Source organism: Capsella rubella, unplaced genomic scaffold, assembly GCF_000375325.1.
Source record: "Capsella rubella cultivar Monte Gargano unplaced genomic scaffold, Caprub1_0 scaffold_1, whole genome shotgun sequence".
NCBI classification, from domain to species: domain Eukaryota; kingdom Viridiplantae; phylum Streptophyta; class Magnoliopsida; order Brassicales; family Brassicaceae; genus Capsella; species Capsella rubella.
The window spans coordinates 15,763,689-15,779,469 of NW_006238923.1; the positions used below are offsets into that span (position 1 = coordinate 15,763,689).

Below are 15,781 nucleotides of genomic sequence, written 5' to 3' on the forward strand. Positions count from 1 at the left end.
GATTGCTTTATGTTCTGCTGAATGCTGCTGGTCGAACACAGAGGAAGAGGCGAACAACGGAGGCATCTTCTAGGGTTTGGAGGATGATAGCTCTTTCGCCGTGCTAAATTGAATTTATGAATAGCGTTGGAGAAAAGAGAAACTTGTATAGCCTTATATTAACATTTTTTAAAGATATTTTTGGTTATATAGCCTTATATTTTGTAATATTAGCATAATTAAATTTTTACGATATCGTTAAATCTAAGAAATTTGAAAGATTATTTATTCAAAATTTATTATTCTATTCGATTTTCTTAAGCACAAAATCTTACTTTACAATATTTTATTATGGTAAAATCAAATTTGTATGGTAGGATTAATGAAAAATCACCATAAAAAAAAAGAAGCTAAAGTATCTCGACTCAAATAGTTTTTCCTTTTTAATTTGAAGCTGTTTAAATGTACAATAACACAAACAAAAAAATATATATATTTTCCTTGGACAACGATGACGGATTATAATAATGATTTTAATATATCTATTTTTTATTTGAGTATAACCGTTTGATAGATATACTTTCTTTGTTCTTACTTCTTAGAAGATAAATTTTCTAGGATTTTCAAACATATTAAGAAAACATTTAAAGGTTAGTTATAATTGTATAAATTTTTGTAATTCACAACTTTTTAGAATTCTAAACCAATAGTATTTAGTTATTTACCTTGAAATTTGTAAATTGCAATTAATAATGCGTCGATAAATTAAAACAATTATCTTTTTGAAACAAATTGTTTTCCCTTCGGAAAATAATTTATTGATGATTTTTTCACTTTTATATTAATTTTGAAATTAAAAAATTAAGTAATTATAAGATCAAAATGAATTAGAATATGTTTTTTCATTATAATAATACTATAAGAGATTAATTAGAATAAGTTTTCTTCTATATTTTGAAAAAAAAAATTTTAATTTTCTTTTTTGAATTTTTGTTGGTCAACGCCGGTCAACATCGGTCAATGGTGGTCAATGCCGGATTCCAACGAAAGATGTACTAGAATAAAATGACCGTGATGTTGACCATATGTCGATATATAGTTGACATATGTGGGCATGTAATACATATGGTTTGTGTAAGTTAGCTATACATTTCTGCAGTTGAGATGTCTAATCATGTATTCTGCTATACTTCGTGTAGCTGGCTATTTTTTTCCTATAAATAATTCTTATAGCCAGTTTCATGTTAGCGGTTGCGCCTTAATATTCGTGGCTATAACGTCGTAGCTTAAAAATTCGTGTTTTTTTGGGCTAAATAACCTTATAGCCACGAATATTAAGGCGCAGCCGCAAACATTAAAGTCAACGAAGTCCAAGTGCGGAAGCTATTTAAGACATTGTGAAGATAATCAACATATCCAAAATTTAGCTTAAACTATTTAAATTTATCTAATTTTTAAAGGATTTAAATTTATCTAATTTGTAACCAAAACCCGAAAGTACCCAAACCAAAATTATACCAAAAAATCAAAAATTATCCTATAGGGTTCTATTTTCCTAAATCTATATAATCCGAACCCAAACTGATCCTACCAGAACCCAGTCCGAAAACCCGAATACGTTGACCTAGAAAAAACAATCCCTATATTAGTAAAAGAGAAGTACAAAATAGAATACTGATCGGGTCAAAATTAAAAAATTAACCCGATTTCAACAATTGGATACCTCAAAAGTGGATATTAAATTGGGTTTGGATACATACATCAGATACTTTCCATATCTAGTTTTAGGATTGTATTATTTCTATAACTAATGATAGGATTTCCAAATATTTCTCTAACTAATTTAATATAATCTATTAAAATAATTATTATTATTTTTTCACTTTTATTTGATCTTATTTTTAGTTTATGATATTATACTATATAATATAAATATTTAATAAAAATTGAACTTTTTTTTGCATATACTGCAATTTGAATTTTTCAAAACGAACATAGAATACTCAACTACACTCGCTTATATTTTGGAAAATGGTTTAAAATCATTATAAGTATGACCAATATTAAAACCATTGTTACATGAGCATATTTAAAATTTCATAAAGTTTCAAAATGTTATGATTAAAAGGTTCAAATATATAAAAAATTTAGAATTTAAAATATTGAAAATATTTTTTTAAGACATAAATGTAATTTTGGAGATATAATTTTTATTTATAAAATATATTATATATCAAATTATTTAAAATTTAGATAGTTCACGAGTAGTTTGTTAAAATCACAATTATAATGATAAAGTGAGTTATGAATAATGTTTTTTACGAAATGAATTTTGTTACGGGTTGGTTCTTCAAAAAATATTTTGTAAATATGTAATTTTTATGTATATTCCTACTTCTACTACAAAAATGGTCAAAATGAATATTTTATCAACAAATATTATTTTGTGCTGTTGAATTTTCACCGTGTTTTTAATTGTATCAAAACTTAATATATAATTTTTTATTCGCTTTTTCTTTTATTATTTTATTTAAACTTATTATACAAATAAATGATTCACCGTAATCGACTGGACTGCAAAAAAAATAATTGTAACGTATTCTAATCTGTGAAGATTATATATATGTAATTATTTTCCCCCGCGCTGTAGCGCGGGTCCGAACATAGTTTATTTGACATTTTCTTATCGCGAACTCGTACCCAAAAACCGGGACCAAGTATGGCAACGATTAACGAGAATTGGCTTAACCTGGAAATCAAGATAAATTAAACCTATCTTTTCATAATTTGAGCATATACAACCGTTATGGTTTATATTATTTATATAATTGATTATCTTTTCCATAATTTTGTATAGGTATATCAAAATTATTTTTCATACAAACAATGAATTTGTTTTACAATAAGGGGGAGTTATTGGTTTGAGATTTAATTGGATTTTTATTGAGTTTAAATGTTAGGTAAAATATGTTGTAATTTAATCAAGACATTTATAAATTCTCCTAAAGTTTAGTGTTATTAGTTGTAGATTCGTAAAAAGTAATTTAAAATCATAATAAATCTAGAGTTATTGCATTAAAGGTTTTATAAAGTCATTAAAAATTTTGTGTTATTCAACTTAAACAAGACAATATTGGATTGTTAATAAATTAAAATATTATGTTACTGGTTTAGGATTTTATATATTTTTCTTCATAAGATTAAGTCATGAAAACACCAACATAAAACAAAGAGAATTTTGAATCATGAAAGTTGGACTTTGTACGGTTATTTTAAAGGAGAAAGCTAAAGTGAGTTGGAACTGGACATGCACAAGTGGTTGGAAAGTTACTTGTTGATGCAGTTCACCAAAACTAGTGTGATGATAGCGGTAACTTTAGCAAGCTAACGGTGGAGCAAAAACTTTTGCATTTTATCATTAACAATCATCACCGGAAATTTAGCATGTTCATTAAAGTATTTTTTCCTTTTTGTAAAACCTAAATTGATTGTACGAAAAATGGATTAAAAAATATTACTAAAGAATCTCTAAAATAACTATCTGTTTGACAAACCTATGCATAAAAAGAAACAAAAAAAAAAAGATAGTTTGTAAGGTTCAAACTTGTATTATTGTGGACTAAAATGTAAACTTAACGACTACACCTAAATAAACTATTTAAATTAATACTTTTATTTTGTAATATATCTATATTAAATTAATAAAAGGTTATTTTGTGAAATGTAATAAATATTGATTCTAATTTTGTAATTTTTTTATGATTTAAGTACAAAATACAAAATTTACCTTAAAGTTTATTTATTTATTCAAATGGCAAGGGTTTAATTATGCAAATATTACAAAATAAAATGTTACTTTCCAAAAGGTACTTTGAAAATATTAATACAGATATATTAATAATCTCTTTAATATATCTATATTAACAAAACTAGAAATCAATATTTATTACATTTCACAAGATTTCCTAAAATCTCTCCCTAATAAATCAAACATTTCTCCAATATCTATATATATGATCTTATTTGTTTTAAAAATTATATTATTATATAAAACATAGGTATATTAAAAATATAATTTTTCGAAAACAGATGAATATAACTCAATCAATACAAAAAATGTATGTACTAAAGTATTATTGATAATTGTGTAGCACATGTCATGTGATAGAACATATTATAAATTACCTAATTATGATTATATATGTTTTTACGGGTTGTCTACTATAGTCAAACTCAAAAAATATTTTAATATGAAATTAGACTATTTAAACGAAAGATGCTGGATGACAAAAAAAAAAATAACGAAATAGATTTTTGAGAAATGCCCCTTTTGCTCTACCTTTTTAAAAATATCCTATTTTTATCCATTTTCAAAAACACCCTTTTCAAATATGAAAATTATGAACTTTTATATCGTTCATAAGGTACATCAAGATCATCATTACTATCGGGAGAGTAAATCTAAATATTTATAAGGTTTTAAAAGGTTCTAAATGGTATTTATAAGATTTTTATAAGGTTTTTAAAAGGTTTACAAAGTTGTTATAAGGTTTTTAAATGATTTTTAAAAGGTTTTTAAAAGGTATTTATACGGTATTTACAAAATATATATGTAAATTTATACACATATAAAGATAATTTGTGTCTATAAATATAAGCTTACATATATTTTCTTGATAAATTTCAAACTTTATAGTGATTTTTTGATAAACTTAGAAAGAGGGGTATTTTTAAAAAATGGTATTGAAAAATGGTACTTTTAAAATTCCCCCAAGATGTTATGCCAACATCATTTCATTATTTTGAATATAAGACAAATAACCTTTGAATGCATACCCACGTTTTTTGTTTATTGGGAAGGGTGTTGTTGATCTTCGTAGTTTTCCCAAAGACCTCAAAATCTCAAGCTACTACATCAAAAAAGTAGATCACACTTAGTTGTTTTTAAGAAACTAAACACATTAGTTGTTTTAAACAAAACTAAACACAAAAAGTAAAATATTATGAGTAAACATTGATTAAAAACGATATGAAAGCATGTGGTGTGAAAATTTGTATTAGTTCATGCTTTGTTTTGTGAGATATATATTTTGTATCCCTTTTGAAATGAATGTAAACTAAGAAAACATGTAATGATTTATATACGCGGTAAAACTGGGGGTAGTTAATATTTTAGAATATTTGGTTTGAGATTTAATTTTGAAAAGAAATAATTTTATTCAATCGCAATCACTAAATTATCGTGATTTTATTGTTAAATATTAAATATTATATCCGAATATTTCAGTTTTAGAAGATTTAGAATAACAAATCATGTTTATATTTAATAGGAAAATTTAATTACCATAAATTAGTAAATTGTTATAAATTAAGATATAATCCGTTGATTTTGTCTACAATAAATTAATGAATTTGATATAAACGGTTTAGATTTTAAATGATTAAGAAAATATATATTTATTATAGATCAAGTAAATGAACGATTAAGATTTAAACTACAAATTAATAAACGGTAGAGATTAACTCTTTGAACCCGATTAATAGATCCGAGTGATTAATTAGATCTGCGTGTGTAATCAAGTTAACATTATATTTTATTTTATTTGAAAACATTAATGTAAAACAAATGGATACTTCATGTTTAGTAGTATAAATGCAATAGTACAATTTTATATTTTTAAAAAAATTTATTTTTTAAAATATCGTTCTGTGGTATAGGACGGGTTAAAATCTAGTTTGTACTCTATAGTAATGTGGTCCAACAGATTTGGTATAATTGCAAACCGGACATTAATCCGGTTAAGATCTTAAAATAAAAACAATGTTAATTAAATACCCAAAAAGGAAACTGATAATCTCAAATACAAAACGTTTTATTTCGCGTCTGATTTGGATTCGCACTCAAAAAAAAAAAGAAAAAAAAAGTCACTCTAAATAATCAGCACTCTTGCCTAATTCTCCCCCAAACAAAATTCTCAATTTCTCGCCGGAAAAATTTCTTCGGCAGCTCAACTATGGCGGCGTCGGATTATCCTTGCTGTGGAGCCACGTTTTGGCTCTTCGTCGTGATTAGCATAACTCTTGTATCGTTCGCTGGTTTAATGGCTGGTTTAACACTTGGTCTCATGTCTCTTGGATTAGTCGACCTCGAAGTTCTCATCAAATCTGGCCGTCCTCAAGATCGTATCAACGCCGGTGAGAGTTTGTGACTCCAATTTTTGGTAAAATCTCGTTTTGTATTGTATGTGAATTAGCTGATGACATCGATTGAATTGGTTCTTCTTAGGTAAGATATATCCAGTTGTGAAGAATCAGCATCTTTTGCTCTGTACTCTTTTGATTGGAAACTCTATGGCTATGGAGGTAATATAGTGAAAGATACGATGCAGAGACTTGATAGTTATGATGATGATGATGATGATGATGATGATGATGATGATGATGATGATGATCTCTCTTTGTTATGTTTTGATTGTAGGCTTTGCCGATATTTTTGGATAAGATTGTGCCTCCATGGGCTGCTATTCTTCTATCAGTGACTCTTATACTGGTGTTTGCAGAGGTTTCACCACATCTGTTACTTGTGATTCGTTTTCGATATACTTAGTTTTGGGATTTGTATAGTTTGTGATCATGTTGAGTATCTGTAGATCATGCCACAAGCAGTTTGTACTAGATATGGGCTCAAGGTTGGAGCGATAATGGCTCCGTTTGTTCGTGTTCTTCTTATATTGTTCTTCCCTATTTCATATCCAATCAGCAAGGTAGAGAGAGGTGTGTAATTCCTTTTATGGCTTTATTTAGAATTGCTCGGCTAAAATTGTTGTTGCTTCAGGTTCTTGATTGGATGTTGGGTAAGGGACATGGTGTTCTTTTACGGAGAGCAGAGTTGAAGACATTTGTGACTTTCCATGGAAATGAGGTATGCAGCTATCACTACTAACTTACAATTCGGTCTTCCAAACGAAGTAGTTCCAGAAATGTGGCTTAACCGTGGTGTCTCTTACATAGAATCTTGCTTACTGACTTTTGTACATGATTCTTGTTTTGTTAGGCTGGGAAAGGAGGAGATCTAACAAACGATGAGACTTCTATCATTACAGGTGCACTTGAATTAACTGAAAAGACGGCAAAAGATGCAATGACTCCCATATCAAATGCGTTTTCCCTTGATCTTGATTCGACTCTTAATTTGTGGGTTTTTTTTTCTTATGTATCAAATTTATCTTTCTATATACGCTTATTCCTCCTGCTTATATATTTTGGACTTACAATTGGGTATCATCTACAATACAGGGAAACTTTGAATACAATAATGTCAGTTGGTCATAGCAGAGTTCCAGTTTACTTCAAAAACCCAACACATATAATTGGGCTCATTCTGGTACATATCTTTCTTATTGCTCACTCCATTATTTTTTCATAGTTGATGTTTCTGTCTGTTGGGCACTCTGAGGTAAACAGTAGTCAAGCTTAAATTTAACTATTGAAAAAAATATGTAGTCTATATTACGAGAGATGAGTTTCTAGAAAGACCACTTTGTAACTATTAAATCTTGCATTCACATCTTAACTGGTTTCTCTTTTACAATGATAAGGAGTAGTTAAATATGAAGAGTATGACTTTCCCCTTCACAACATGTAATGTGTCCTTATGCTGCTGATACAGGTTAAAAATCTCTTGGCAGTTGATGCTAGAAAAGAAGTTCCTCTAAGAAAAATGTCCATGAGAAAAATCCCGCGGTAAATGACAGCTCTCTAATGTTTGGTTTTTCTTACATAGTTTTTGACCAGGATTGTATAGCATTTACACAGAGTTCTATTTGCAATTTTTTTTTGTCTCCAGTGTCTCTGAGACGATGCCACTATATGATATCCTAAACGAGTTTCAGAAGGGCCACAGTCACATAGCAGTTGTCTACAAGGATCTTGACGAGCAAGAGCAATTTCCCGAAACAAGCGAAAATGGTATTGAGCGCAGAAAAAAGAAGAAAACTAAAGATGAACTTTTTAAGGACAGTTGTAGGAAACCAAAAGCTCAGTCTGAGGTATCAGAGAAGGAAGGTATGACTAAGCGACTTTCCATAGACAAACATGAAAAGACATGTTAGCTTAATGTTTTGTTTGGTATACAGTATTCAAAATTGAAACTGGAGATGCAAAATCCGGCAAGAGCGAGAACGGTGAAGAGCAGCAGGGGAAAACGAGTTTATTGGCTGCTCCAGCTAAGAAGCGACATAGAGGCTGTTCGTTCTGCATTTTGGATATTGAGAATACCCCCATACCGGATTTCCCTACCAATGAAGAAGTTGTAGGAGTTATCACCATGGAGGACGTTATCGAAGAGCTTCTTCAGGTAACTGAACCGAATCATAAGCATCTGCGTTAGATATTACCCTTTAGCTAAATGCGTTTTCTCTGATTTCAGGAAGAGATCCTTGACGAAACTGATGAGTATGTGAACATCCACAATAGGATCAGAGTAAACATGCATGCTTCTCAGGAGAATCTACCAAGCGTTACCTCAATCACGCAATCATCATCGGGTTCCACTAGTCCCAACCGAACATCCCATTTGGCCACACCAGATTCAAGTCCAACAACAAAGCTTTCAGATTCAAGTCCTACAACTAAGCCTTCAGATTCGGGTACTACAACAAAGCCTTCAGGTTCAAGTCCTACAACAAAGCCTTCAGATTCAAGTCTTTCTTAAGTTGATCTGAGTGAAGATAATAATATATAGTTACATGATTATAAAAGAAAGAAAAAAGTTAAAGCTGAAGCAGCTTGACTTATTTAATTTACAATTTTCTTTGGTAAAGTTTTGTTCTTCGTGATAAGTTCTTGTGATCTACCTTTGTACAAAATTACGCTTGGGCTCTATCAGCTTTGCTCCGTATAGAGTATACTACTCGTGAGCCATAAGACACTTTTCATTGTAATGGGAAATTAGTTTGCTGTAAATTTTATAAAACATGTTTAAATGAATGAAAAAAAATGATACGTGACTATGGTTGATGTTAGCGATGAAGTTGGGTGTTTTGGGTTTTGATATTGTAGTTTAATTATTTACTTTAATTAATACATTAGGGTTAGGTGTTTTGGTTTTAACGTTTAGGTTTATTATAAGTTGTATCATGGCCTATATAAATATAGGTCTTTATATGAATGAGAAACCAAGCCCCAAGAATTAACCTTAATCTCTAAGAGAGACTAGGGTTAAGAGGGAGCTAAGCTTTTAGAATCTCTCTTATTCCTTAAGCAAAAATTGGTTCATAACAACTTGGTATCAGAGCCAAACGGTTCGATGGGAGAGTTCGATAGGATATTCGATAAGCGGATAACACGATTCAATGAGTTATTCGAGGAGTGAAGAATGAATTGATGGCAGAAGTGAATAAGTACTTTGACCTGATGCGCCCTAAAACTGCAGAGCCACAAGAGAAGACATCACCACCACAAGCCTTGATGGAGATGATGACATCGAAACCAGATCCGGTGTTGGTTGTGGTTTCGGTTCCAAAGATCGAGGAACCAAACCACGTGAGGAGAGAGGTGGCGGAGATGGTGACTTTGACATCACCTGTTGTCGTGGCATTAGAAGCTGAAACATCTATGACTAAGCCAGAGGATGTGGTGATGCTAGAAGCTGCAGCATCCCATCTTGAGCCAAAGCAAATACAACCTCAAAAATCTGAAGTAGTTGTAGCACCAGTTTTGGCGGTGAAGGAGTATGCTGAGAATATCTTTGACGTCAATTATCTGATGCAAGCAATCGTCCAAGAGATGATGACAGTTCAACATGAAGGACGACATAGAGAAGATGTGAGAGTTGTGAACCAGCTGCAAAAGTTGGGTTCTGGTAACCGCGTTTGGAGCTTGAGGACAAGCTCCGAGTGGAGAAGGGGAGTAATGATACGTGACTATGGTTGATGTTAGCGATGAAGTTGGGTGTTTTGGGTTTTGATATTGTAGTTTAATTATTTACTTTAATTAATACATTAGGGTTAGGTGTTTTGGTTTTAACGTTTAGGTTTATTATAAGTTGTATCATGGCCTATATAAATATAGGTCTTTATATGAATGAGAAACCAAGCCCCAAAAATTAACCTTAATCTCTAAGAGAGACTAGGGTTAAGAGGGAGCTAAGCTTTTAGAATCTCTCTTATTCCTTAAGCAAAAGTTGGTTCATAACAAAAAACTTGTGTTCCCACTCAGTATTTGGATTTTACATATGTCATATCCTAATGACTTGGTTACGTATTCGGCCAAACTGAGAGCTACTTGACCTGATATACCACAGTCAGGTATGAGTCTTTATTGACTACCCTACCTTTTTTCTGTTACCATAAAGACGATAGGTGAAGCCAATGATGACGATGGAGATGGCGGTGAGTTCGAGCTCACATAGATGGCCGGCTAACGCCTAAGCGATGATGAAGATCGAGACTCTGGTCAATATGGATTCGCTTCGATATTAACTCTTAAAAGACCGAATAATTGTGTGTTAGTAAGGACATCATTAATGGAGGTATCTTAGGAGTAAGATTTACACTAGAAAGATAAGATACCTCCATTAATGTCATATACATATTAGAGTTATACGAACGAATCTTGATCATTTGCTTTAATGAGTTATTTAGTATTAGCATTAGAGAACAGGCATGCTTCATCTCAGGAGAATCACTAAGCATAACAACCTCGATTACACAATCATCGTAATAATCCCAACTGAAAATCTCATATGGCTACACAATTCTAGTCGTATAACAAAAGCATCAAATTCAAGCCCCACGAGAAAATCGAGTCCTACAAGAAAAAAACCTTCAGATTCATCCAAAACAAGAAGCGTCCACCCAAATTTTATGTTATCTGAGTGAAGATAGATAGTTCAAAAGATGACTTAATTAAACAGCTTCATAGCGTTTTGACTTGAGTAGCTTTGAATCGTTGACATTAAGATCTTTGACATGGTCTGCAAAGGCGTAGAGCCTACTACGATCATTCACAAAGACGTCGTCGTGGACTCTACTAGGATTGTCGATTGCTTCATGGTACTCTCCAAAGACTACTACAATCATTCACAAAGACGTCATCTGCAAAGGCGTGGACTGTACTAAGATTGTTGTCCATTGCTTCATGGTATTTTCCAAAACCTTGGATTTCAACACGTTGAAGAGTGTTCTTTTCTGGATTGAAGTAGAAAACATAAAAGGGTTTTTTAGATGTATAAAAATCCGAACACAAAACGATTTCACCGGTAGCAGTCACTGCAACGACGAAAACATGATGAACCAAGAACTTATCATCACTCAAAGTGTAGGCATATTTTGACCATTGTTGTTTTTCAGCATCCTCTAGAACCCACACACGCAACTCTACGGCGTCATGAGCATAGGCATTATAATAAACCAAACCTAACTTTCCCATATAGTTTATCAATTGACAATAGCTTTCCGTGTCAATATACTTGAATTTCTCAGACCTAACATCAAAACATACTATCACATAATAAACCGACTCCTGAGACGTGTTACCTAAGTAATACAAAACCCCATTGATGCATATCCCCTCACTCATAGTCTCATGTCTTAAGGCACAATTTATCCTTCTCCAACTCATTTCTCCGGTTCCTAATGTCAGAACTGTATGCTGATCATAACAAAACGGGTATGGCATGAACAATACCTTGTATATCTTATCAGTAGGATCAAATCCTATAAAGCTATAGGTCCTTCTGTAGCTAGAAAGTCTAGGTAAGGCAAGATACTTAGACGGATAAGTTAAGGCAACATACCTTCCCGTTTTAGGGTTAAGTACCATAGGCACTTTGGTCCACATACCATAGAAATATAACAAACCAGCGGCATAGCCACATGAATAATGTAGGTCACCTGAAAATTTTTGCATATTTTCTTGAGGGAACTTCATATGAAATTCAGCAGTTACCGATGAAGACTTCTCATAAGGACTCTGATGCTGCTGAGGCAAAGAGAAGATGCTCAACAGACCAGGTTTACCGATGGCGAAGAAGAGACGCGGCTGAGGTAAAGATCTGGTCATGAACAAGTCAGTGAAATATGAACTAGGAAGCATTGTTTCCCATAGCTTCGACACGCAATGAAACCTAGCTATTGACTTTGCAGGCAATCTCAATAATATATCGAGGATGAGATCAGTAGGGATGGAATCTGAAACCATGGTTGCTTTGTTTTGTTCTGCTGCGTGATGATGATTGAACACAGAGAAAGAGAGATGTGTTAATACTTATATATTAAGAAATAGCGAAACCCTAGCTAGGGTTTACCACTCCTAATTTATATATGGGAGACTTTGCAAATTAGTACATTTTCTAAACTTAATAGGGGATATAGTCACTTTACTATTTACAATTAGTAAAACCCACATATTTTACTGTGTATTTTTTTTTTTTTTTTTGTCATCACAAAAATTAAGTTTACAAGCTTATCGGAAGGAACTCTCCTCTAGGGAGAGCCATGACGGAGCCGATGTGCTTGTAAGAGAGAACTGTACTCCCCGACTTCTTGCTTTCTTCGCTAGGTAATCTGCTCGCCTATTATCCTTACGCGGGATCCGGCGGATTCGGAAGACCGGGAATGATGCCTTGAGATCCCTAAAAGAAGCATATTCTGCTGCAAACGTGGGCCAATCAGGCGGCGACTCCAAAATGGCAAGAAGATCCGAGCAGTCCGTGGCAAAGCAAGCAGAGTTCATGCCAATCTCGACCATACACTCCATAGCCCAAAGAAGGGCGTCAAATTCAGCATGGAGGGGTGAAATACTCCTTCTAACACACTTGAGACCAAGCCAGGAATGGCCCCCCGGAGGTCGAACACTCCCATCCACAAGAACCCACCCTAAACCACTAAAAGAGTCAGAGTCAAACCAAGAGGCATCACACTGACACTCCAGAGGTATATTAGAGGGGGGACTCGGAGTAGTCGTGGGTGGGGCTGGGGGTGGGCGGACTGCCAGATCCTCAGCCTCCATCGCACGACGCCATACTGCCGCTTCTTGAGTGGCTAGCAGAAGAGTTTCCATAGGTGATTCACGGATATTTTCGAACATAAATCGATTCCGGGCCTTCCAGATATACCACAAAATCCAGGGGAAGTCCTGCGTAGCAGAAGCATCTAATTTTAACTCTCTTCCGCTCCAAAGGAGAAAGTCAAAATTAAAAAATAGAGATTGGCGTGGGAACATCATCCCTGAGGAGGGAATAGAGGAGAGAGCCCAGATTTGTCTAGCCGGTGGGCAATCAAAGAGGAGGTGGTTAATCGTCTCCTCACTTTGGCCACATCGAGGACAGTCTTTCTCCCGACCAATATGGCGTGAAAAGAGTCGTTGACAGGTTGCTACGCAGCCCGAAAGGCATTGCCACATGAAGTGCTTCAGCTTCCGTGTGGTTTTATATTTCCAAACTTGTGCCTGGAGTGCCGAAACATCCGGTCCCTGAAAAGGGGGGTCACAAGAAGGGCGAGAAAGCATCCTCGCGGCCCAGTATCCTGATTTCACAGTATAGTTTCCAGATTTCGTGTGAACCCAGCTATACCCGTCGCTCAGATACGTCCGACTGGGTCGTATTCCAAGGATCAAAGGTATATCTGCTGGGTCCACTAGAGTTTGCAAATTATTCAACTTCCATTCCTGGGTATCCCTATCCAGGAGATCATTAACGTACAAATGTGGATCACGAAAAGCACCGATGCTTTTCGCAGGTCTAGGTGGAATTGTGGGAATCCAAGGATCAAACCAAACTCGGGTAAGCATTCCGGAGCCCACGGTCCGTCGAAGACCGGAGACTATCAGCGATTTTGCAGAGAAGATACTCCTCCATCCATAAGAGGGACGGTTAGCTTTAAGAACCTGAAGAGGATCGCTATACCTAAAATATCTACCCCTCAAAACTCGGCATATAAGTGAGTTTGGGAAGCGAAGAAGTCGCCAAAATTGTTTGGCAAGAAGCGCCTGGTTAAATTCTTCCAAGGTCCGAAATCCGAGACCACCGTCCGAAAAATGGGAACATAGTTTATCCCAGGCGATCCAGTGTATGCCATTACTCTCAGCTCTTGTTCGCCACCAGAAATTAGCAATCGCACTACTTAGTTTGGAGAGAATAGCTTTGGGGAGTAAGAAACACGACATAACATATGTCGGAAGGGCTTGCGCTACCGCCTTTATAAGAACTTCTTTACCCCCTTTGGAAAGGAATTTAACTGACCACGAACTTATCCGTTTCTGAAGTCGATCACGAACAAAGGCAAAAACTTCTACCTTTGATCCATGAATCTTTTCAGGTAACCCCAAGTAAGTGCCCATACCTCCTTCTGTATGAATATTTAAGATATTTTTAATGTTGGTACGAGTAGCAGATGGCACCTCATGCCCAAACATCACCGAAGATTTAGCTTCGTTGAGTTGTTGACCCGAGGCCTCTCCATAGCGACGGATAATATGGATAATTTCCTCACCCTGTTCAGGAGTCGCACGACAATTTTACTGTGTATGTAATAGAAGCTTCTCTCTAATAAAATTTTTGCAATTACTAAACTGTCCTATACTCATATCTTCCTCTTTCTCTCGTGAACAAAAGACAAATGCCCTCCAAATTCTATTTCTCTCTCCATCTCATATATATATATTATATTTTTTTATTTCTTACATTCTCCCACTAATTTAATAACTAAAATATTAATTATATAAATTTGTTTTTTTAAACTTTAGAAACAAAAAAATCATCTTTTTTTTCTCTACAATTTGATATGCATATTGTTTAATATTTTCAAATATATTTCATTCAAATTATGATTCGTACATTTGTCTATCTGTACAGAAAGACGTATATGTACAGAAATAATCATGTACAATATTTTATATTCGGACAATTGTATTTGTACATACATTATTTTGTACGATTGTATATCTTTGTACATATATTTTAACTGTACAGTGTTTATATTTGTACAATTATATATATGTACAAATATATATATACAACTATATATGTACATATATTTTTCTGTACATATATATACATATATATATATGTATATATATATTATTCATAGAAATTATATAATATAAAGTAAATATGAGTGTAAAAATAAAAATTGTGTATATATATAAATTTACTGTATTAGAAAATCAGAAATATTTTATTTATTAGATTATAAAAAGAGAGAAAAAGAAAATACACAAAAATATATATAAAAGTAAGTTTAATGGCATTTAGTGTAAATATGAGAGAGATGAGAGGGTTATAAAGTCTTCAAAATAGTGGAAAATAGGGAAAGGTGACTAATTTGCCAATTATAAATAGTAATTGTACTATATTACTAATTAAGTTTGAAAAATGTACTAAAATCCCAATTATTCCTTTATATATCGTGACAAATAAAGAATATATAAGAAAGAAATTATGGAAAGCGTGAAAATTTAATTAGAAAAATACATGATAGAGAATACATTGTTAGCGGAAATGGTAGAGAAAGCTACGTATATGACATTGTTAACGGAAGAAAAAAAATAAAAAAATCTTGATTGTGTATTTTTGGCATTTTTGGTAATAGATAAGAGACAAAAGTCTACTATAATTTATTGAAACAAAAGAAAATTACATATGAACAATCCCGAAAAAGAAACAACACTGACATCAACTCCGGTTAATAAAAAACCGGAGTATCTTTAGCAATAAAAATAGTTTGTACTAGAGGATAGCCCGTGCTTCCGCACGGATGAAATTTTTTAAACTAAAAAAAAATAATTGGGTTTGACTGTAGTA

The 15,781-nt window shown here is 33.2% G+C and overlaps 3 protein-coding genes across 3 annotated transcripts; 1 reads left to right on the forward strand and 2 right to left on the reverse strand.

Annotated features, from left to right (window-relative positions):
- The first annotated feature begins 5,883 nt into the window (after positions 1 to 5,883).
- LOC17899064 (DUF21 domain-containing protein At1g47330) lies at positions 5,884 to 8,977 on the forward strand. The gene is made up of 11 exons (XM_006307183.2): positions 5,884 to 6,174; positions 6,266 to 6,342; positions 6,458 to 6,541; positions 6,630 to 6,743; positions 6,815 to 6,901; positions 7,034 to 7,173; positions 7,276 to 7,363; positions 7,649 to 7,722; positions 7,826 to 8,043; positions 8,115 to 8,335; positions 8,408 to 8,977. The coding sequence occupies exons 1-11, from the start codon at positions 5,994 to 5,996 to the stop codon at positions 8,690 to 8,692; spliced, it is 1,569 nt and encodes a 522-aa protein (XP_006307245.1). The 5' UTR covers positions 5,884 to 5,993; the 3' UTR covers positions 8,693 to 8,977.
- Positions 8,978 to 10,886: 1,909 nt separating this feature from the next.
- On the reverse strand, positions 10,887 to 12,180 carry LOC111832426 (F-box protein At1g47340-like). The gene is made up of 2 exons (XM_023788741.1): positions 11,136 to 12,180; positions 10,887 to 11,047 (listed from the first exon to the last, which is right to left on the reverse strand). Exons 1-2 carry the CDS (start codon positions 12,178 to 12,180, stop codon positions 10,887 to 10,889), a joined length of 1,206 nt encoding a protein of 401 aa, XP_023644509.1.
- A 264-nt stretch (positions 12,181 to 12,444) lies between these two features.
- Positions 12,445 to 13,770, reverse strand: LOC111832427. Its single transcript, XM_023788742.1, has 2 exons — positions 13,449 to 13,770; positions 12,445 to 13,211 (listed from the first exon to the last, which is right to left on the reverse strand). The coding sequence occupies exons 1-2, from the start codon at positions 13,768 to 13,770 to the stop codon at positions 12,445 to 12,447; spliced, it is 1,089 nt and encodes a 362-aa protein (XP_023644510.1).
- Positions 13,771 to 15,781: the final 2,011 nt, after the last annotated feature.